The sequence below is a fragment of the Vidua macroura genome, chromosome 1 (assembly GCF_024509145.1).
Source record: "Vidua macroura isolate BioBank_ID:100142 chromosome 1, ASM2450914v1, whole genome shotgun sequence".
Taxonomy (NCBI): Eukaryota; Metazoa; Chordata; class Aves; order Passeriformes; family Viduidae; genus Vidua; species Vidua macroura.
This window is the reverse complement of record NC_071571.1, coordinates 43,150,165-43,173,568: the sequence shown is the minus strand read 5'-3', so window position 1 is coordinate 43,173,568 and position 23,404 is coordinate 43,150,165. Positions and strand designations below refer to the sequence as shown.

The following is a 23,404-nucleotide window of genomic DNA, read 5'->3' as shown; positions in this document are numbered from 1 at the left end:
TTTGTTAGTGTAGAAAAGCTTTGTTTTTCTAGGAGTTTTTCCAAGAACTAGGAAAGAGATTTTTTTACCAGTGTAGAAGATATTGGTAAACAGCCAAAGGGTATTGATTTATATCTTGCTTTTAGTATTTGAAAATACTAGCATCAACTTCTTGGTCCTGTTCAGTGAATCCATCCTAGATTGGAATTAAGTATTTCTAACATGTTTTCTCTAGATATTTTTATGATCCCATTTCAGAAATCAGCTGTGTGTTTGTACTGCTGATTTGGTAGCATATTTCTTGTCATCCTTCTGTAAAGGTGAAGGAAATGTTCTTTAACTAAAGAGAAAGCTGAAATGGGTTTTCTGTCAGTGTGATTCTCTAATCATTCCAGTCTTCCTGTATCAAAAAATTTTAACCTTTTTCTGTGGCTTGCTCACATTCTGATTTCTGCTTCTTTGGAATGCTTCATTTATCATGTTCCCTTAACTTCTGGGCAAGAATTAAGTTATGTTACTACATTTCAGTTTTTCTTCTATTCTTTCGTTTTTTTCCATGCAATTTCATCCAGCAAAGTCCCACCCAAGCTGGGGAAGGACATGGAGGGAGGACCTGGGTCTTTCTGTTTCAAACCATTATGGACTTGAAAAACAGTAATTCCTAAAATGTGCAGTCAAGTTTTTAGAAATATATTTACATGAATATGTACTTTACATTTTTGAGTTTGACAGTAATTTTGCTTTAATTGGAGGAAACACCAGAGTATACAGTGTTAGAAATCATGTGGATGAAAATAGCAGTGCTGTTGATAATAGCATGATTAATTGTAGTAAGTCCTTTAAAAAGGAAAGAAAGAAAACAAATGTTGCCTCAATGAGGAGATTATATAGTGGAATAGCAAGGATATTTTAATCTTTTACCAACTTCTAATTGTTCAGATGAGCAAGATATCCTTTTGTATGCTTCCTTCTGCCAAAATGTAAATAAAAAATATGTTCCTTACAAGCAAGCAAACTTCAAATTTCATTTCAACCCAAGTCTTGGGTTAGTCTCTTCATTTGGTTACCAAAATGTAGGGGATTTTTTATGACTGTCTTCTTTTAATCTTCCCTGCAAATGTTCTTGAAATGTTGTGATTCATTTATACCTCTGTAAACAAAAACACTTTCACAGGAATGAGAGGGTTCGGTTAAAGATTTATGTATGCACTTTTATTTTAAATCTCATGATTGTTCACCATGGTATGAGTGGCTTTTAGAGCACTGAGAATAGGCAGTGTCTCTGTATGCTGTCAATCTTCTATAGTGCTGAAATATTTTCCTTAGTACTCATTTTTAGTAATTTAAAAGCTCAATCCTGAAATTTAGCCCTGCTAAGCTGGGAGCTAAAATGCACAACAGCATCCAGATACATCTCTCTCACCAGCTGCAGCTCTGTCACCCCACCTTTAGTACTGCATCCAGCTTTGTGGTCCCCTCTAGGGATGGAGCACCTCCCCTGTGAGAAAAGGCTAAGGGAATTGGGATTGTTCAGCCTGGAGAAGAGAAGGCTTCAGGGTGACCTAATTGCAGCCTTCGAGTACCTGAAGAGAGCCTGTAAGATGGAGAAAGACTATTTGCAAAAGTACGTGGTGACAGGACAAATGGCTTCAAACTGAGGGTCGGTTTAGATTAAATATTGGGAAGAAATTCTTTACTGTGAGGGTGATGAGGAACATCAGAAATGTTGTCAATCTCAAGAAAAAGCTAACAGTAGATTTGTTGGAAATGGGCTAGAATTAAGTGGGGAGTTTGGAGTGTTTATGGTTTATTTAAGTTTTGCTCAATTAACAGTGTACTCTGAGCCTGAATCAGAACTCTCCATTTGCCCAAAGTTATCTGAGTAAGTAGTTGGAATACTTTTCCCCTGCAGCATCAAAATAATGCTCTTTTAAATTAACTACATTTGAAGAGTTACTAGCAGAGTAAATTGTTGCTTTATTAAAGTGCTTTATTCCAGTAGCTTTCTAAATGAAAGTTTTCCTTTTATTTAACTCTTGCATGTCCTAGTTTTTCATATCATCATTGCTCCCTGTGATTACTTTCTGGGAATCAGGTAATGCTTCACTCAGTGAAGCCAAGTAAACTAAGTCACTATATTGCATCTGTAGAAGAAAAGGGGCATTCTGCAATTCAAATCTAATTTTATAAGTTTCATGCATGTGGGGTTTTGTGTTCAGATATGGTGTCTAATGTTACTGTTAGAACATTAAAAATTTATAGCCCTTGATTCAAACCAAAACAACAGGTAGAAGATGCCTTAGCATGATATCACAAGGGGGTAAGTAGGATGTCAAACATTCTACTTCAGTATAACTTTTTGGTTATCATATTTCAGATACTGTAGCAAAATCAATTCTTTCTAAGTGGATCCTAGTAATTTATTCTGTTAAGTTAATATATAGTACTGGATTAGCATCCTACTTTGACAGACCTTAATATTTCTTAAAAATCTCAGCTGGCTTAGGTTAAATTTGAATAATTATTTTTCTTTTATCGGTGATACTTGCTGAATGTATTCACACCTAGTAATTTTTAAGGAGGGCAAAGAGGGTAATTAAACAATTTGAAATTAAATGAGTAATATTAATAGCTGACACCCGGTGTCTGTTCAGAAATCTACAAGAATATAATCTTGCATAATATTCATTATTTTTGTCAGAATAAAAAGTTTAAGAAGACTGTACAATACACTGTATAAACCGTTCTCTGATTTTCCATAATATGTCTTGAACAGCAAGCATCTGAAGTTCTCTTCCTTGTTTATATAAGTTTCAAAAGCATGTTGCATTTCATACAGTTGGAAGATTGTAAAATCTTTGCATTAGAATACAGATAAATCGTGAGTCATGGAAAATGTACTCATTACATATTTTTTTTCATATAGTGGAGAAATCCACCACTTCTCTGAAAACAGATCTTATTCACATCAACTTAGGCTTTAGAATGCTTGAGGTATATTGCCTGAGCTACTAACTGCCTAGTTGACCAGTTCTAAATTTTATTATAAACTAGATGTTAGTAGTCCCTTGCTTTATTTTAAACTTTACATTCAGTCTAGATAATCTTATTCTATTCTTATTGTGGTTCCAGCTTTATTTCAGATAGAACATGAGTCAAATAAAATATACCCTGTGTAATTGTTTGTCTTCTTGACATGTGTTTAAAAAACATTACATATTGTTTATTCTTTTTTAAGGTAAAAAACTCAAAAATTAAAAAAAAAAACGCTATAGCTGCTCCTTATTTCATTATTTCAATCTCGATGGCTGTGTCATATTGAATAGAAAATTAATGTCAGAAAGTAATGAGGTAAAGTGTCCTTTTAGGTAATTGGGTGATTTTTACAAATAAAAAAGGAAACTAATCTGAAACATTATTGTACTAATATGATGAAAAAGCCTTGATTGATAGTGAAGCATTGTACATAATACTCTTTAATTTCAGCATTTTTATATCTTTCCTTGACTTTAGGCAGAATATTTCAGAGGCTGAAGGTTTGTTTTCATATTCCAGATCAACAGGTGTAAGAGGACTTTCAGGTTTACTAGAGTACTCTTTTTTTCAGTCTGATCACACTTTCTATAAATTTCATAAGGCTTCAGTAGTGTAAAATTTGAGTCTTTGTTCACAGAAAATACATGTGTAATTGGAAGGACCAAAAAGCAACCAGTCATTCTCTATTGCATGAATCATTCAACACTAGCAACTCTATCTTGTGATATAATCACTTTTTTTAAAGATATCTTACAATATTTGATCTTTTAAAAAAATACATCTCTTGCATGTATTAAGTATTAATGTTTTAAATTTTTTAAATCACAGTTGACAGTATTCGAAATTGGTCATGTTAAAAAATAAGTAAGTTGAATGAGATGTTGAAGTGGTTTCATGACATCAGAGATTTATTCTTCTTGGCTAAGTTTGACAGTAGTGTTTACTCTTGAAATGGTAGCTTTCTATGGTTGTGTGGTTTTCTCTGAATTACAAGGGCATTTCTGCAGCTAAAGAATTTATCATGCCACATCATTTAAAGAGAGAATTTATCTGCTCACTCTGTTGACTGCACAGCTGCAACACACTTGCTGTTGGTTTTGGAGACTTTGCTAAGTCCATCTTCCAGCTAGAGATGCCAGAAGTAATCTGCTTGGAAAACATGGCCAGTAATAGGTAGTTTAAAATTAAAAAAAATAGCATTTTGGCAGAACAGATATGAGTTTTCCTATAGCTTAGTTTCTGCATATATTTCATGGTTACTGCTCCCTAGCCATATAAAAACAGAAAAACACAAGTTTTGAGCCTCTCTTAAAGTGTATTTTTCAAACCATTTTTCACTACTATTACTACTGCAGGCTTTTAAAATTAGCTGATTCTATCAGAAAGTGGTGTTACAAAGCCTTGCATCCTTTGGATTCCTGCCCTGTGATCCTGATCCCAGGTAACCCAGGTCCTCCCTCCCACAGGTGCCTTCATTCAGCTTCCTCTCTTGGCCCTCACCCCCTTCATACCTTCATGTCCCACCACTGTCTGCTGGCCTGAAAGGACGTGTCTTGCTGGTGACAACCACTTGCATGACTGGCCAGCTGGCAGGTCAGAGGAAGATATCACTGTTTTAACTAAGCTTTAGCTTTTCCTTAGCTGTAGGTAAGGAGCAAAAAAAAGTCAGAAGCTTCTAACCAGTAATTTTTATATGCAAACAATTACACGTGTTTCTTTGCCAGATTTAACTGGGATTGTCCCATAGGTTCTGAGCAGGGAAGGGGAAGACCAGGAGACAGACACCGTGATTGCACAGCTCATGTTCCATTACAGTTCTGTAGCTTCAGAGAGTCTTTCTTTATGGCTGTTTTTGACTGTGGTTTGATGTGTTCAAGGCAACCAGGACAGCAGTTAGAGGAAAGTTGAATCAAATGGGAAGAGGAAAGAATCTAGTTTTCATTAATGTTGATGGTTTCTGTGTTTGTGTGTTCACTAGTTTTTCATGGCAGCGCTGTGCAGGGAGTCAGCCAAGTTCAGTTCCTGCTTAGAGCGTGCTCTGTGCATGCTCATACCCACTTTTATTTTAGATGCAAAGTGCCTATATATTTTTATTTTTAATGTGAAGTGTATTAGCAGAGAAAGGATTTCTGTAAATCAGAGGAAAAAGATTCTCTTGCAAAATCATAGAATCCTAGGATATTTGAAGTAGGAAGGGACCCACAAGGATCACAGGGTCCAGCTCTTTAAGTGAAAGGCCCTTACAGGGATGGAACCCACAACCTTGGCATTAGTAGCACCATGCTCTGACCAAAAGAGCCAATTTCAGGTTAAATTTAATAATCAGTGCAGCCATAAACACTGTGGTCAGACTTCTGCTTTTGGACACAGACAATGCCAGTTTAACACACAATTTATTCAGCTTTTACTTTGTGCAGTGGTAAGGTGATTTTTCCTGTTGAATCTATCCCTGCAGTAAATAGAGAATTCAAAAGCCACTAATACTGTCACGTGGCTCAAAGATGAAGGACATGGACTCTGAAAATACATTTTATTTGGTATTGTGTTTTAGAACTTATTTGTTGGACGAGTACGGATCAAGGGAATTATGTGTCACTATACACAAAGCTGTTCTCAAGAGATGAGTTTATTGTATGGAAATGTTCCTCCTAAGCAGCCATCTCTTTCCTCTCTCGATGCTTAGGCCTGACATTAAGTTGTGGTATATGGTATTATTTGGGGTTTTTACAGGGTTTTTGTTTATTTGTTATGGTGCTGATGTGACCAGATTCATTATGGTAACTTTTATTGAGGACAATCACAGCAAGGAGCATTTTGTGTTAGTCTTCTTGCCTGTTTGACTCTCTTCTAGTGCTTCTTATTCTGTAAAGCAATCTTTAAGCATTGTGCTAAAATATGTTTATGGTATAAAATACAGATTTTATACCATGTTTAAGTATATTCTTCCCCAAGCTGAGTGTTGTTAAAGGGAAAAAAAATCATGAGCCTGACTGAAATTGTTGGTTATTGCTAGAAACCTTATGTCTGATTAACCCAGGTTTGTTCCTTAATTATTTTTGTTTTCAGAATTGGTAAAGGATTTCAAGGTGTCATGAAAAGGTGGGGATTTAAAGGTCAGCCTGCAAGCCATGGCCAGACAAAAACTCACAGACGACCTGGAGCAATATCTACCAATGTGAGGATTCTCATTTCCCATTAAAACATTCTTCAGTGTTTTTAGAACAGCTTACTAAAACTGAACAAATGTACAGTAGCTAGCTGCCACATGTACTCTGTGCTAGCAGGGAATCCCAGCAGCAAAGGAAGTTCGGAATCCTGTATAAGGAGAAATGCTGTTCTTTAGGCCTCGATTTATGAATATTCTGTATTGCTGGTAAATGCACGTATTTTAACTGAGCTAATTGGCACATTTTGTAATATAGTGAGAGGAATAGTCTTAATACTTCAAAGAGAGTTCTAAGAAGCTTTTATCACAGCATTTATAGATTGGAATGGATTTGCCTGTTATTTTATCCTGCAGATATTGTATTGTTCTTTGGAACCCTGGTTCCTTTTATCACCTTGCCTAGCATCTGCAGCTGCTTAATGAACTAATCTCCATAATTTAGTAGGGAATTATTCCCAGAAGTGTGTAAGCTTCTATGCATTTCTAAGCAGAGTACAGAATCATATCTTTACATTTCAAACTATAAATAATATTAGTATAAAAACTCTTTGAAGAGGTTAATTTTAGGCTTTGTCTTATAAAAAACTGTACAATATTTAAACTGAACTAAGGAGTATTTTGCAAACTAATTAAAATCAAGTGAGTCATAGTAGTGAACACGAACTGTCTGTAAATTTCTTAGAGAAATTGAAATATAAAAAAGGATTAATAATGCTCAAGAGAACAGTAAAAGCAAAAAGGCAACAGTCAATGAAGTTTGAGTAATTGAGACTGTAAAAGCATGCGTTACTGATTTATAGTTCTCAGTTTCAGCTGGCAAAAGAATTCTACATCTGGCAATTGTTTTCATTGAAGACTGTAAATATTTTTGCAGAATGTAAATATTTTAGCAGATGGTATTCATCACTGCAAAATAACCCCTCTTTAAATTAGAATTTCGTAAGCAGTAATGCTGCATGTAATTTCACAAAGTATATAGAATGAAAAATGGTATTGGAAGTAGGTATGATGGGAAGGAAACAAAGTGAAAGGATGCAACAGGGGAAAAACAATGCCTTGATAGTACTTTCCCATCTATGCTTGACCATCTCAGACGTTTTTGTAATCCAGGACTGTTCAGTAGAGAATCTTCTCCCTAGAACTGCATTGCAACTGATTTCACAAGAATTAAGAAATACCCCAAGAAACATTATTAATGAATAACAGAGAGGTGCAGGAAACAAATCCCTTGATAACAGTGTAGAATTGAAAATGGTTGCACTTATTCCTGCCTTTTTTTCCCCACCTTTGTTGTCCAGTTTATGCCCAGACAATCAAAATTTGGTACAGAAACTAAGGAATACTTGGGGAATGGAATTAAAAATTCCACTCTCAAGAATACACACATTAAAAAAGATCCAATTGACATCAGTATAAAAACTTTTTGATGAGGGGAGAAGTTACAATGTGTGTGTGTGTATATATATATATAAAAATCTTGTGATTGTGGTCAAGTATTTCAGAACACTTGTAGAGTAAAACCTAACCTCTGGCAGGAGGTATTTAAATTGCTTATCAGGATTAGATTTTTTTGATACTATGTATTTTCAGCCTTGGAAATACCAGCATATTCTCTCTGGTGCACCTCTTGAGTTTGTAAGTGTACTTCTTGCAGTTAACATGGTGATTTTGGCCTTGTTTTTATCTAGAAAGCTGCCAAAGTTTATCGTGGCAAGAAAATGCCTGGTAAAATGGGTAACATCTACAGGACATCTTTTGGATTAAAGGTGAGTTCTGGGTATACCAGTGTGTGGATAAGGTGGTGGCATTGCCAGGCAATGGTGTCTTGTCCGCCATCTCTGCAAGAATCCAGACAGCAGCATCTTGAAGTAAGCAAGCTGGAAAGACCAGAGCAGCAAATGCATTCTCCTGTTCTCTTGTGGGTTATAAATAACTTATCTGAACATCCTTTGTGCTTGTGGTACCCTGGGAACTGGGATTTCGGGTGATGCTTCCACATTCAGTGTGTTTTTCACTATGTCCCTTGACTTCTGCCTTTGAAGAGGAAAAACAATCAGGCTTTTGGTGATTTCAGTTAATGTCTCCATGCCTATTCCATTGTTCATACCCAACCCAAATCTGAGTTGTTTGAAGCTCTGACTTGATCATGGCCTTTGACTTTCATGTGCAAAAAGGGGGTTATAGTTTCTGTCCCAATTCTGATTTGTGCGTAGCTACAGCAGCTGCTGAGCAATTAAAGCTACTCTGTCTCTGAAGGCAACCTCTGTAGTTTGCACAAAAAGCATTTTGACCTCTAGTTTGCCAAAAAGTGCTGCTGTTGTTCTCAGTTTACTACAACTAATTATTTGTAGCAGAAAATGTGTGTGTTCATTGAGCACCTGATTGAGTTAAGAAATCAACATACGGTAACAGGAACATTTTCATGAGGACATTTGTTTTACTTTGTCACCTGTGATGTTTTTCATGTTTTTCAACATGTTGCTGTTAGAGGGAAAAGAGACCTAGGAGCTTTGGTTGGTGTTACACTGATCAAAGAGCTACTTCACCAAATACAGCCTGATCACCAGCCCTTTAAAACTGTTTCAGCCTCTTGCATTTGGAAGCTTTGCACCCAAAGTGGCATGTGAGTGAATTCTGTGGCAAGTTCAGGCCTGTGCAGAACATTTTTCTTCCCCGGGGTATCACAGCCAATTACTCCATTTGGGCTTTGCTGGACTTTTGTTTGTAAAACTGGAAATAGTCTCTAAACAGGACTCAGTGTTTGATTTTTTTTTTTCCTGTCTCCTAGGTGTGGAGGATCAATACAAAACACGACATTATTTATGTAAATGGGTCTGTTCCAGGTCACACCAATTGTCTGGTGAAGGTATGTTTGCTAGTTTCAATACTGGTATTCGTGACTCCTAAGCTCTCTACAAATCAATTTACAAATGGAAAAACACTGGTAGGGTGCACTTTTCATTTCTTCTGAGATACCTTGTACTGTTGAATCAAAGGGCAGTGGAATCAGTTCTGTGGAAGTGTGTAGTCAGCAGGGGCAGTGGGCACTTTGAATAGGTCAGTAGGGCTCTCTAAATGGCTCCTTCTTAGATCTTATGGTACACCAGCACAGTTGCTGAATGCTGTGGTGTCTCCAGGCTGTGTCCATCCCCTTTGAATGCTAACATGAGCCTGTAACATGGTGGTGAGATTTCCAGAATGTTATTTAAGTGTTATATTCATGAACAGAGATACACTGCAAATCCTGCTTTAGAGATTATTTAAAGCATTCCCGTACTCAGTAGCAGTTAACTTTCCAAGAAGCAGTTGAGGTACAGGAAGAGACAGCTGGACTTCACAATAAAGATCTGAGTTCCCTTTGGAATCAGTATAAATGTGCCAGTGGTATTTTCTCTGGCAGTCTTCAGGATTAATTTCAAATTTTTTGGAGACTGTTTCAGTTTTCAGTAGACAATCTTGAAACAATAGAGTCTAGTAAGTGTTCTTATGATATAAATAATTCGCATCAAAGCAAGAAAAGTATTTTTAAGGGTAGTTTTCAAAGTAGATTTTTCTTTCTAATTAGGTATATTTCACACGCCTGCAAACACCACTTATGTGGAAGTTGTTTCATTCTGAATAAATAGAGTGCAGGGTATCAAATGTCTTTGCTGTGAAGGACTATGAAGAGTTTGGTATGCATGTACCTTCCTGTCCTCAGAAGTATTGCAGGGATTTAAATGGTTCAGGACTTGAAAAGTTGAAGAGTTCATCAAATTCAGATGTTTTCAAATAGTTCATTATCTTCTTCTGTTTTACTGTGAACTGCCAGTTTTTGTCTCTTAGTTGTGGAGCAAAACTCTACAGCTACTGGGCCTTATGTACAGCAACTTTGCCTTCAAATAGGTGTTTTACCCGTAGAAAAATGATGTTTCTCTCACTGCAAATAAGGCCTTTTTTCCTGGGCAAGGTATCTCTAAACTGTTTTTATTTTAATGTCCAGCCCAAGCCTGGGGAATACATTACACATTTCTCTTCCAGTATAGTGAAAAATTGGTTAAGAGATGTCCAGGGAAAGTAGTTTTCAGGACAACTTCTGCAAAATTACTGGGCATGACATCAGTTACATAGAATTAAGAGTGTTGTTCAGCTGGCTTTTCATCTGTATATTGAACTGAATGACCTTTTCTTAACTGTGTTCAAAGTATTTTCTTCTAATCCTGAGGCATGAACCTGGTTGCTCAATGTCAGTCTGAAATTTAATTAAGTGGGAATTTATTTTAGGATGTTAGTTTTAAATTATAATGTATGCATACAAGCAGCATAATGTAGCTGAAAAATTGAGAAATGTTTGCTTGGACTGTATTCTTTGATCTTAACAGTTCTCTTAAACAAGAGTTAATTGTTAAAAAATATTGTCCATCTTGTTACCTAGTCATGCTGTTAAAATCCACACTTGATGGCAAATGCAGGTACACATCTTACATGTTCTATCTGTAAGGATGCAACATCTTATGAAGTCACTGAATACAGTACCTGTTTTTACCAGATTATAACTTTTATTCTAACTAGACTCAATAATCTAATTTTTATTTGTGATTTTAAGTGAGTTAAGAAAACAAACATATATTACACACCTGTAATATAAATTGTTTTTCAAAACAAAGCTCTGTGTGTTAATACTGCACATTCTTATGTACATCATGAAGATCTCATTCAAACAAATCATTCTTCTCTTGCTGATCAGACACTGCACACTCTGCTTGGAGAAGAACATGCATGGGAAGAATGAGGCTTTTCTTCCCTTAGAGCTCCTTGCTTAAGATAATAGAGTGTATGAAAGATCTTGACCAAAGTGCTCCAGACTCAAGCTTTGATGATATTTAATAATAGGTAACACTGTTTGAGATAAAGACACAGCAGTAGGTATTATTGCTATTAAGAAACAGGTTTCCAAAAATTGCTTCCAGTCTTATTTGGAGATTGAAGGCAGTATTTAGTAAGCAATATTTCATTCCAGTTCCTTGAGCTGGTGGATCCATTCTGTGGCTTTTCCCTCACATGAGCCATATGAAATACATTACATTCATTTTTTTTCCCTTATTTTTTTCAAATACATCTGTGAAGAGTAGAAAAGGCTTTAATTATAAAATCAGATAAAGCAATACTGTTTGATTCTCTGATTTCTGGGTTGTTTTTTTTTTTCTTCATTAATCTTGCTGCACTCATCTGTGGTGTTTTTAGCTTGCCTTTTGCCTTTCTTCCAGGGTGTTTTCTTGTTTGCTTATAGACATCGACTTCCAATATATTGTTGTATATTTGTTTGGATCTGTAGTTGGGGAGAGGAATTATATTACTGTTCATTCCACTAAATACCTGCCTGTAATTAAGTAGGAATAATGTCTAGGGAATTAGAATCCATCTGTCTTTGAGCTCCAGAGTGAAATATTGTGAAATAACACTTTCTTCTTTGTGTGCCTCCAAGGGGAAAGCATTTGTGTTCAGTACCCACTCTGTGTTGCTTGGTAACCATTAAAATAACAGTGCACCTTTAAAGCATATATTTATTTCTTATGTTGTATTTTTGGAAACTTCGTGCATCAGCACTCTATTCAGACAGAGATAAAGCACTTGAATTTTTCAAGTTTTGTTTTCAGCAGAATAAAATTGCAGAATACTAGGATTGATGGATTTCTGGTTTTAATTAAAATCAGCTTTCATTTGATATTGCACACTGAAGTATGCAGGTAAATAACTGACATCAGTAATGTTTCTAGCTAACTGGGAAACTAATGAAAAAAGCTTACTTTAGCATGGATTTCTTTCTCAGTTGCAAAGACTGATAAAATTAAGCAACTTTAGGAGTGTGCTGAAATACGCAGAGTTCCTGTTACAAGAGTAACATCGCAGAGTAAGCAATTGTAAAATTTTTATGTTGGACCTATCAAGATTGCCTACCTCAGGAAACATCTGTTTCTTTCTGGGGTATCTTCTTAGATCCCAGGGCCTGTAGTTACCATCTGTAACAGCTTTCTTTTTCTAAAGGTTATTACCAAAGAGTTCTCTTTTGTCATTCAAGAAAGATGCACGAGACTTAACTCCCCTTTTAAGTAGATGCCTTATAGTGGAGGGTAATATAGTATGTTGTAATTCAACGATGTTTTACTTTGTCTTGGATAGTGTTTTATACCACCCTAATTTTAAGGCACCTGATTTTCTTAGGATATTCAGAGTTGATCACTTTGAATATATCACTTGTAGTGCGGGCAGAAATTCTGGCAAATCCTGTAGCCCATAGGAGTTGCTTTGCAAGTCAGTGCTGAATTGACCTGTTTGTATGCTAGACCTGAGTTAAATTAAAGTATACAAGTTGCTTTAGTATGATGCTCCACTTGAGCTAGTAACTTGAGATTACTTATTTTTGTGGTTGTTTTTTTTTTTTTTGTCTGTTTTTTGGTGGTTTTTTTTTTGGTTCTTTTTTTTTTTCTTTTTTTTTTTGTTGTTGTTTTGTGGTGGTTTTTTGGTTTTCTTTTTTTTTAAGAGAGGTATATAGTGATTTGCATCCTACTTATTTTGTATCACACTTCCCAATGTTACTGTGCTGTGTTTCTAGTTGTTGATGCCTGGGTAGGGTGCACTCTGCTCAAGTTGAGGACATGCAGGGATAGTGTGATGCTTTCGATTATTTCATGTTCTCTGTCCTGTGCCTTGGCCCTCATTCACAGAGTTGTGTGGAGGTTTGGGGGGGATTTGTATGGTTGGGTTATTTTTTAAAACAAAATAGGACTGGTAAGAAATGGATATAATTCTTGGGTTCAATTTTTATGTCTAGCTTCAAAAATAGCAGGGAAGCTGACTTAGGTGTGATGTATAACACCTTAGGAGCTTATTTCTAATAATTTTCTATATTTAAACACATTTTTTTACACAAATAGCTTGCATTCTTTGCTGTGGTTGCTATACAGCCTGAAGCCCTGTTAAACTACAGATGTGAGTTGTGACTTAAGCATCAGTTTTTAATGCTTGTTTAAGACCACATTAAGCCTTTTGTGGTGATAGATTTCTGAGTTTGTTTATACTACCCATTACACTGTCAATATAGGGAACATACACAAGTGCAGTTTATTAATTGTCTGCAAAACCCTTTATGACTGTTCTAAAGATTTAGTGACAAAAACCCAACCAGCTCCAATTTCAGCTTTCTCTAGTATTTTTCTAGCTAAAATGACCTGTCGGAGAATACACTGTAGTAGTTATAGCATCATCTGTATATAGCAGCTATCTATAGTATAGTCTACTGTAATATATAGTACTATTAAAACAGCAGTTGAGTAAGCCAAGCATTTATTATTTGAGGTATATAGCAAATGCTTTTATGGATTGCAGTAACAGTTTGGACTATGAGCTTCATTCCTTCTGTGAATGAGAGGCAAATTCACGGAATTGTAGTAACACAGCATGAAAACTTACTGCTTTGTTAGGAATGTTCTCAGAAGGTTACTAGGAGAGCAGGAAGAGCTGTGCTGGGTCACCTGCACTTCTTTTGTGTGTACATGCTTATACAGACAAGTGTAGCTGCTGCTGCTCCACACCAATGAACCCCTTTATACTGTTGTGAAATTATTGTTCAGTAATCTGAGGTAAGAGATACGGGAAACCTTTGGAATGCTGGGCCCTTCATAGATGTAAAGGGAGTAATTAAGTAATTCTCTTGAGAAGACAGGTAAATCATACCATGTTTTAGCTGGTAGTCAATACTTTCAGGTGTAAAATGAAGTTGAGTTCTTCCTTTAAATAGGAATGATAATGATAATACCTGGTAATAGAATAACATGTAACTTTTTTAAATTTCAAGGAGAAACTTTCATTTAGTTTGGAAGTAATGCTCTAAGATAGCAGGTTTTTGCTTTAAATTGCATTTGAAAGCTATGAATGTAGAAAATGATGGAAAGAGAGCAGTAGTTTCACCAGTCAAAAGAAACACTGCATCAATTATACTAATCAAAAAAAAGAGCATATCAGAAGAAAACTGTTTTAACATCAGATGTGGCCTGTGCTTCTGGGATCTGTCAAGTTTCTGAGGAGTTTGGAAGGGGCAAAATGAAACAGTGTTGTACTCCTCTGGGAGCAATAGTGGTCTGTTGGAGATGTTTCATGAGACTCTTAAAACTATTTTAAGAATTCTCCATATCACACTGGAGATACTCTGTCCAAAATGCCCCTTGGCATTAATATGTAATTCATACAATGTTAAGTCTGGGCAGAATTCTTAAATTTATTTAGGTAAACTAATGCAGGACTAAGATTAGACTCTTGGATTTGCCTTCAGTTAAGAGCAGATGTCTTACTACTAAATCCTGTCATAAGAAATTGTTTCAAGAAGAAATGGAAAAAAAAAATAGGAAAACAAACATTTCAGTTCCTTTCATTTTCCGCGTGTCCAGAACTGCTGGCAATGACACAGCCCATATGTAACAGCATGTACTATTTCATTATGAAAATAGTCAAAAATAACAAAAACTAGGCATGAAAAACATTTGAATAAGGTATACATGAAATGAATAAGTTATCATAAGTTATCATAAGTTATCATTTATTCTAATCTTTCTAATACTAACTCATGTAGGGATCATGAGGGCTTTTGCTGTTGACAGAGAAAGCTTTTGGTCTTTAATAGGACTAGAGAGTAAAGGAGAAATTAGCAAGGGAAAAATAATAGATAACCAGTGAAGCAATTAAAATGTGGTTTCATATACTAAAAGAAACAGCCACAGCGTATTGAATTGGAAAGATGACATCTCTGAAGATGTCATCCTTCAGGTGGCATTGCTGAAGCTCTCTGACTGTTTCTTCTAAACTTACTGGTGCTGGAACTACAGCAAAGGTCTGTGGACTTGGACCTCAGTCTAGTTCATTCCAGTTAGATGTGCAATGTAAGTTGGGAACTACAGGGCTGGCAGTTCATAAGGCTGTAGAGAACACTTCTGGTAGAAGAGGAATTTATTGTATGTGCCATCTGCAGGAATCCTCATGGATTTTGGGAAAGGTTCAAGTAATAGTAGATATGGATTTGGTAAATACAGTGTTGTCAGAACAGAGCATTAAGTGGGCATAGATTTTTAAAATTTAATTTCTGGCATAAATCAGAATTGCCCTACAGGAGGTCTTTGTCCAACCAAGTAAGAACAAGCATCCCGTTCTTTAAAAGCCCACCAAAAACTAAGAGGAAGAGCTTATCTTCTCTCTACTAAAATTTTGTCTAATCTATTTGCACTTTTTTTTTAATCCACTTGAGTATAGTGCCTGAAGGGGATTATTACAGCTCAGGAGAAAGATGATATGTAACAATAGAAAAGAAGAATTAAATTTTAAATCAAATTTAAGAATTTGTAGCTCATTTTTTTTATTCAGCGATACCAGCCTTCTGTCTGCTACTGCAGACAAACTGCTTTTTGCTGATAATTCTAGCTACTAATTTTCTTCAGAGACTGGCGTTTCAGGGGCTAGATTTTAAATCTTTCCACATGTAGAGAGGTCAGTAAAGGAATTTCTCTGTGGCACCATTCTTCTTGCAAATAAGCTGTCTTAGAGGCTCATGTTCAACAAACTTAGGTACTGATTCCTGAGTGGAGAATTTTAGATGTTTAACTCTGTAGTCACTGAGCAGCTGTGCAATAGCCAGAGGGATTCAGTACAGCACATGCACATATCTTTGCAAAATTAGTTGCCATAATTAGTTTGCATCACACACACAAACACGTGTCTTGTTTGTTGAAGAGGTGATTACACTGCATAATAGAACTTGGAATGTCATATAGGAACATACTGTGAGAAATAAGCACTGTTTAAACAAGTTATACTTCTATTTTTAATAACATTTTAAAATACTGAGCAATGAATTCAAATGACTGGGTTTTGATCCACTGTAATGACAAATTCTCTTAGGATTTTTTGTTTGTTTGTTTGTTTAGTTTTGCTGATTTTTAAAATCTCTTTATGGATGAGTACAAAATGTTAAATTCAATACCTAGGGTTGATATTAAAGTTACTGATGATTATACCTGGAATTCTTTAAACAAGTGGAATGTGAATGCTGTTGGGTTTTTCTTATGCGTGCAAGCTGAGTTCTTTAAATTCTAGTGTATCACTGTGTAAAAATCTTCTGTAAGATTTATTAACCCTACTCTCCCTCCCCCTTTCTGCTTTTCAGGTCAGAGATAGCAAATTGCCTACTTACAAGGACTGCAATAAAAACCCTCCATTCCCTACATTTTTTGCTGATGGAGATGAAGAACTGCCAGAAGACCTTTTTGATGAGGAGATTTTCCAGTTCACAGATCCATCTGTCACATTCGCATAATGTTCCTCACATCTTTGAAAACACAGTTTTGTTATTTTCATGTACATTGTAACATTTTATAAAAGTAAGCCTATGAATTGCAGTCTGGCCAACTGACTTAAACACTTCAGGTATTGCCATTTTGGTCAGGTAGTCAGGTCACTCTCAAACCTGTACTTAAAGCAGCAGGTGAGTCTGAGGGACAGGTTGTAATGCACACCAAACTGTGTGTCTTCAGTGACCTTTTGTCCTGTGCCCCAGGCTGTGAAAACCTACACAATCCTGAAAAACTGTTGTTTTGAAGATGGTTCCAGTTCATTTTCTGAATGTGAACAAACTCTGTTTCTCTTTTGTGTAAAGTATGCTGGGCAACTCTGATCAATCAGAAAAAGGTTCCAAATCTGCCTTGGCATCTGAGGTGGGGAGGATCCATGAAGAGCAATCCAAAATAAAACAACATGCGTGAGCATTGTTTTGCAGAATGAGCTTGTTTTGCTTCCTTCTTTTATCCAGATCTCTTTCTCCCCTTTTGCCCTTGTGTTGTTTAATGTAACAGATGCCCAACAGATTTTCCAGAGGGAGGGTGATGGTGGCCATGTGTAGGGTGAGGGAGTGTTTGGGTGGGAAACATTTGGTAACAAAGCAGCGCTAGGACTGCCTGTTTGTTGCCTTTGCTAAACAGCTTGTTCTGAACTTCACAGAGGGTCCCTTGAATGCTCTCTGGAGAAGTCTCTGTGCATCTACCATGGTCTTTGTATTGGGTTCTTACGCTGTTACAGGAGAGCTATTTCCAAGGAAAGAGGCCAAATGTGAGGCATTTGTCTTTATGATAGTGCTCTTCTTACTCTTCTGAGTAAAGAGGGGAATTTGAGTTGAGAATGCCAGGCTGAATTTATTTCAAGGAGCAAAATTGTTCATAAGTGTAATGACACCAAATGCTTTAAGCCCACCTACGAGTTTGTTCTTAGAAAAGGTTAAGAATGTTTAATTAACTATTTTTAGACATTATCAAAGGTGTTGAAGCTGAATATTTATTCTTCATTGTGGCTAAAGGTAGTGGCTAATGGAGATGTGCTTTTAAGCTTCAGATAAAAGACAAAATTAGGCAAATATCAAGTCTGCATGTCTCAGATGAGCCAACAGTTCTTATGGAAAAGGATGTGTTAATTTTTGTGAAAGGGCAGACCAAGGGCTCTGTTGCAAGTAGAGGTATCTGTGTGTTTTGTTGCTGTTCTGAGTAATGACAGTGTAGAGCCATCAGGCAACATTTTCTCAGGCAAGCAACAACAGCGACAAAAATAAGTTCTTACTCCATATTACCTGTAGTTATTTAAGAAGAAGGAACTGAACATTTTACCAGGGGTCTGAATCCTGTAGGACAACATCCTGCCCAATATTGGGAGCTGTTATGCTACCCAAGGAGGAAATCACTGGCAAGCTCTGCTACCAGTGCCATAACTTGAGAAGGTTGCTACCAGGTCTTCCAAGGTCTTCTTTCCAGGCTGACCAACCCCAGCTCTCTCAGCCTGTCTTCATAGGAGAGGTGCTCCAGCATTTGATCACCTTTGTGGCCTTTTTCTGGAGTCACTTTAGGAGTTAATTCTGTGCCCTTGTGCTGTGGGCAAGGCACTGATCTGGGGTTTGCATGTCCAGGAGCTTGTTAACCCTCTCTTTATGCTGTTGTGTCTTTTTGGGTAGGTGGGGTGTTTTTAACATCAGGAACATGTTGTTCTGGAGGAGGATATAGGGTTAAGCTTTAGCTGCACCTGTGGCTTCATAGTGTGACTGCTTTGAAAAATAAATACTCTTCAATAATAACCCCTCTCAGTGGTTCTGTAACAGTACGTGAATAAACAGTGTCAAGCTTACAATATAACTTGAAGGTAAAAAGACAGCAGGAAGAGCAAATCAAAACACTCATGTATCACTTGACAACATAATTGCAGCCATTGATAATAAACAAGGAGAGTTTATTTCTCTTGAAATACCATACTTTCAAATATGATTGCTCTGTCATTATGTGAGACTGATAAACATTTTCATTTGCTATTTTCACTTCATGTGGAAAAATGTGGTTTGCTTTGTTAGTGTTTAACAAATATTATTCTAGTAAACTGAAGGGGTGACAAGATCTTATGTGTAAAATTCCACCTTCTTTATTGTTTCCTTGCTGATTTCTAGAACTTATAGAGGATTTCGTTGATCCTGGAGACCTTTGCCAACCTTGAAGACTCTGTGATTAAAAGAAAAGAAAACTGATTGGGATGTGAACTGTGAGGGAGCTGATGTGCATAACCCAAACCCCAATCAGAGGCTTCCCACTGGCAGCCTGGTGCCAGCCCCATGCTTGTGAGCTCCAGCACATGGGCTCCCCTGGAATGCCCAGGTGAATACTATTCAAAGGAAGTTGCTGGCCCGTCCTAGGGTGCTTCATAAAATCTGTCTAATAGAGGGGCCCAGTAGCCACAGTGAGAACAGTGATGGGGTTCATTAATTTTAGGATTGCTGTGTCTGTAGCTATGGCTTAGCTTGGATCATTCTGATTTATGTCATTCACCCCCTCCTTGAGATTTTGCATGGGAATGCCTTGGTTTCATAACTGTAAACATTATTTGTACACAGTGTTTTCCAATAATTACCTCCTCTGCCCTTCTGTGCACAGGTAGTGCTAATTAATTGCATTTAATGAGCATCTCTCTCCTGCAGCATATTGCCCCGCTCTGTTGCACACCTTAGCATGTAGCATAGCTTAGTATGATTTATTCATATAACATGCTTGAAGGCGCTTAACATCTGTAAGAACATGCAGGAATGCTGACCTTCGCCTTGGGTGTTTATTGGTTTTGGAGGCAGCATGCGGTTTCTGGGGGAGGAATTTAAATTGATCACACATAGCCTTAATGTTATCGCACCAGAAAAAGAATTCATTTCAATGGGTGCAGCTCTGCTGTGTCTGAAGTGTGGCAGCAAAGCAGACAGATGGCAGTTTTTCCAGAGGAATGTGCACAGCCAAGTTGTGGTGTCAGGTAGGAAGGGGGTACCTCAGGACTGGTAGCCTCCAAATTAAAGCAGCCTGCTGACTTCTACCTCATGAAGTACCCCAAAAACATGTGGGATGTGAACTGTAAAGACTGTTCCAGTACCCTGCCCTTGTGTTAGTGCATCTTCCTTGCATCGTTTCACAGAAGTGTGTGCATGATAAGTGGGAATGTGGCACTGGAGTGGGCCACAAAGAAGGATTTCCAGCAGCGTCAATGTCCATAATAATGTCCTAGTTTTCCCTCATTCCATTAAGGTATTACATATGGTGTCCCACCTTTATGCATGGGTTGATACTGCCTAGAATAATTTCTGCTGGAATACCAAAGACCTGAGCTGTGATCTTACTTTTGCATCCAAGTGGTATCCTCTGCCCATGAATTGAAAATCAGTGTTCGGGAATAATTCTTTTTCGGGGTTAAATTAGTATTCACTGTCGTGACAGTAACTTTGAACACTATGATGGAACCCAGAAGAGAAAGTCAGCTGAAAAAATGAGTGCAGTTTTTAGTGTGAACATGGAAAATGATGAATTATTTGCTGTAGTGTAATGAGTATATGCTAGAGATGGGGTCCTCTGTGCTGTGCTGCTTCTCAAATTCATATGTGTAAAATCTGGCATAAGATGTACATATTGAAGTCAAGTTATGCACAAATCCAGATTTGGGGTTTTGGAAGAGTCAGGATTGCAAGGTGAGGTTGTTAGCAAAAAATTGACTTAAACCAATTTCATATCAATCAAGTTGTGCTATATAATTTGCTTCACATTTCCCTGGGTGACACAGTCTTCCAGTCTGCTAAATCAACCTTTCATTTCTCTGTTTTTCATCTCCTTCCTCACTTCTTTTCTAAGTAGTAGAAAACCTTTAAAAATGTGGGTTTTTTCAGGCACTCAATACCTTGAAGAAGGTCCCTTGGCAAGTTGATTCTCTATTGAAAAGCAGAATGACTCATCATTCATAGGCAAGAGTCATTTTATAAAAGTTTCTCTTTTTTTATTTCTAAAAGATCAAGAGGAAAGATCAAGATTTCTGAAACAGTCTTTTCTGCACATGGACTCTCTTGAAGTGATGTTCCACAAATTCCCACTATATCCCACCTGAACTCTTTTCTTGCTCCATGCAATAGTGAGCTTCCAGCACAAATTACAGTTTTTGTGCCTCAGTTTTGCTTAATAAACATCCGCCCAGCACCACACAAAATAAGCATGAAAATTTGGCAGTGGGCAATGAGAGATTTACTACATGGTACATATTTCACAATCACCGTTCCTTTCTCTCCAGCAAGAAAGGCATTTTAGTCCACTGGTTTGTTCTCAAATTGCACCGTCTCTTTCCAAAGGGAGATTTTTCTCTGGAGTTACCATGTTCTTCCTTAGGCTAGCTTGAAATTTTCCTTTATTAGAATATTTCCTTTATTTTAGAGCTGCATGTGAAAAATAGCTTGATAGAAAAGAAACGTTTTATTTCGTTTCCCTCATCTTTCATTTCCCTTGATCACAAGTTGAGAGAGAAATGCTTTCCCTATATGGCACTTAAAGAGAAAATCAATTGTTTTCTGTGAAATTGCCAGTTAGTTTCTAACCTGCTACTTCACCCCCTCAGACCCAGGTGCCGTGAAATGTCCTTCGGCTCTTTGTCACGCAATCTTGGATCCATACAGCCATGGCTGTGAGCCCAAAGGCTATCATCCTGCAGGAACAGCAAGCACCAGAGACAGAATGTTTCAAGCCTTGTTATTTGAAGCTGTTGGACCCTTTAATGGTGTGGCTGCTGAATCCTGCCTGTTATGGGCTGTGCTGAGGGCACTGACCCACCCCCATCATACACACACCATGGCAGGAGTTTCAGGGAGGCTTTGTCTTCTCATGCTACTGAGAAGCCAAGGAGTGCTTTTGGAAGCACAGTTTGCTGAGTGGCTGTTAAAACCATGAACTATTACCCACTCTGAGTTAGGAGCTGAATAACCCAAGCACCACAGTGTATAAACTGTGTTTGTAGGTGCCTGTCCTCCAGCACTCGCTGTATGTTATTTCTGATCAGGAGTCTCAGTGACAGCCTTTCAAGCTTCACCTGTTTACAGTTCAGTACTACTGCTCCAGCTGGTGAAACAGTCTGTTCTCTGCACTCTTTGAAAAAAACTCAAATGGAGTCCTGAAACTTCAGTGTAAACACAAACATGTTGGCCTGCTCCCCTATTGTGCATCCCCCCAGTCAGATCTACCATGTTTACTGATGTCCAAAATATATGCTTTGATGTGAACACAAAGCTTGCTCTCATCTGAAATGCAGATGGTATCAGAAATACCAGGTGCTGTCAGATTAAGCCAGTGCTTTAAGTGGTCATCTTCTATTAATCACTTAATAAGCTTTATTGTGGATGATTAAAAGTAACTGCATGTTTTCAAATGCAGAGAGATTTTGACAAAACAATTTCATAATTATTAATCATCAGGTGAAAATAATTGCTGTTTTAAAAATGTGGAAGTATCTTATCTGTAAATTCACGTGTAAGAAACCTAATGCATTACTAGTGTCCACTTCTTTACTTACAAAGTATTTTTCAAACAAGACTCGTACCTTTCCAAATTCTATTTATGTGCAGTTATATTTATACTAGTAGGTAGTGGCTTCAAGAAAGCACAAGATATCTGAGATACCAGGTTACCACAAGATTCATCCCACAGACTGTCGACTTTAAATTAAACTGGACTCAGAACAAGTGTGTGTGAGGTCCTGGAGAAGCAGGGACTCCTCTAAAAGGGCTTTGAAGGAGAAGAGAGTAAACACCTTACAGCTGAGGACTGGGCACTTTGTGAGAGCTGTGCTGCACTGAGGGCAATACCTGAAAACTGACAGAGAGAGAGGAACGACAAGGGAGTGAGGAGGAAGATGTGTGTAAGGAGTGTGAGCAGCCCAGCACTGCAGGCACTGGGCGCATGGTTTGGAAATGAGCAACTGTGGAAGGAGGCACTGAAGAATTTGGAGAGAAGCAGTTCTGACAGGAGAGACATGGCTTTGTGCTGCATGTTGGTGGGAACAAGGGAACAGGCTGCAAAACCAGGATGGATGTGGGTAACCTAGGAAGTGTTTGTAGCTAAGGACTGCATTGAAAGGATCCAGCTTGGGCATCATCTGGGAAATCAACCTGACAAAATCAGATAGATGAACTCTCAGGAGAGCAAGGTTGGAGGGAGATGGGGGAGATAAAGCAGGCTCACACAATTGGTGAGCCTGCTTTAAGCCAGCTGAAAAGATAAGCAACCCTTTTGAAATGAGAAATTCAGGCACATAATCTTCAGAAGAGGAATGCAGGCACTGAATTATTTCCTGAGGAAAGCGCCTGCCTGTTGCCTGCAGGTAGGCTTTCATTCCCTGATTAAGGGCAGGATTTAAATTTAAGCCCCATCCTTAGCTGGCTTAAGTAATCCCCTGCTTGCTGTGCCTGCTGCTGTGCACTCTTGGTACCGAGATTATTTTGTAAGGGGCCAGCAGGATATACAGACCTCACATTTTGAAATGCGAGGACAATCTACACCGAGGAGTCCACCAACCTCTGCCTCTCTGTTCTCCTTTCATCTGTCTCTGTTTGCCTCCCTGTGGCAGTGGCTGCCAGTCATTTAATGACAAACTGAATTCCTGCCAGTGACTTGTTGGGTGTGTTGTGGCCGGTGAACTTAATGCAACATCTGGCAAGCAGCAGAGAAATGGGGTTCAACACATTACATTGGTGGAGGAAGAGAAAGTTTTGTGGAAAGAATTATACAGAGAAAAGACTTCATCCTGCATCTGATATATACCCAAAAGTAGCTACAGTGCAATATTGGAGGTTCACTTGGAATTTAACGTGTGCTTGACAGGCTCTGT

General features: G+C 37.7%; 1 protein-coding gene across 2 annotated transcripts in view; it reads left to right on the top strand.

Annotated features, from left to right (window-relative positions):
* The window catches only part of MRPL3 (mitochondrial ribosomal protein L3), a 28,219-nt gene extending 11,238 nt beyond the window's left edge, over positions 1-16,981 (top strand). For both annotated transcript variants that reach the window (XM_053996013.1, XM_053996012.1), the window contains exons 7-10: positions 6,082-6,190; positions 7,870-7,947; positions 8,970-9,047; positions 16,371-16,981. In XM_053996013.1, the coding sequence (XP_053851988.1) occupies positions 6,082-6,190; positions 7,870-7,947; positions 8,970-9,047; positions 16,371-16,520 (415 nt within the window). In that variant the 3' untranslated portion in view covers positions 16,521-16,981. The remainder of the gene's footprint in view (positions 1-6,081; positions 6,191-7,869; positions 7,948-8,969; positions 9,048-16,370) is intronic.
* Positions 16,982-23,404: the final 6,423 nt, after the last annotated feature.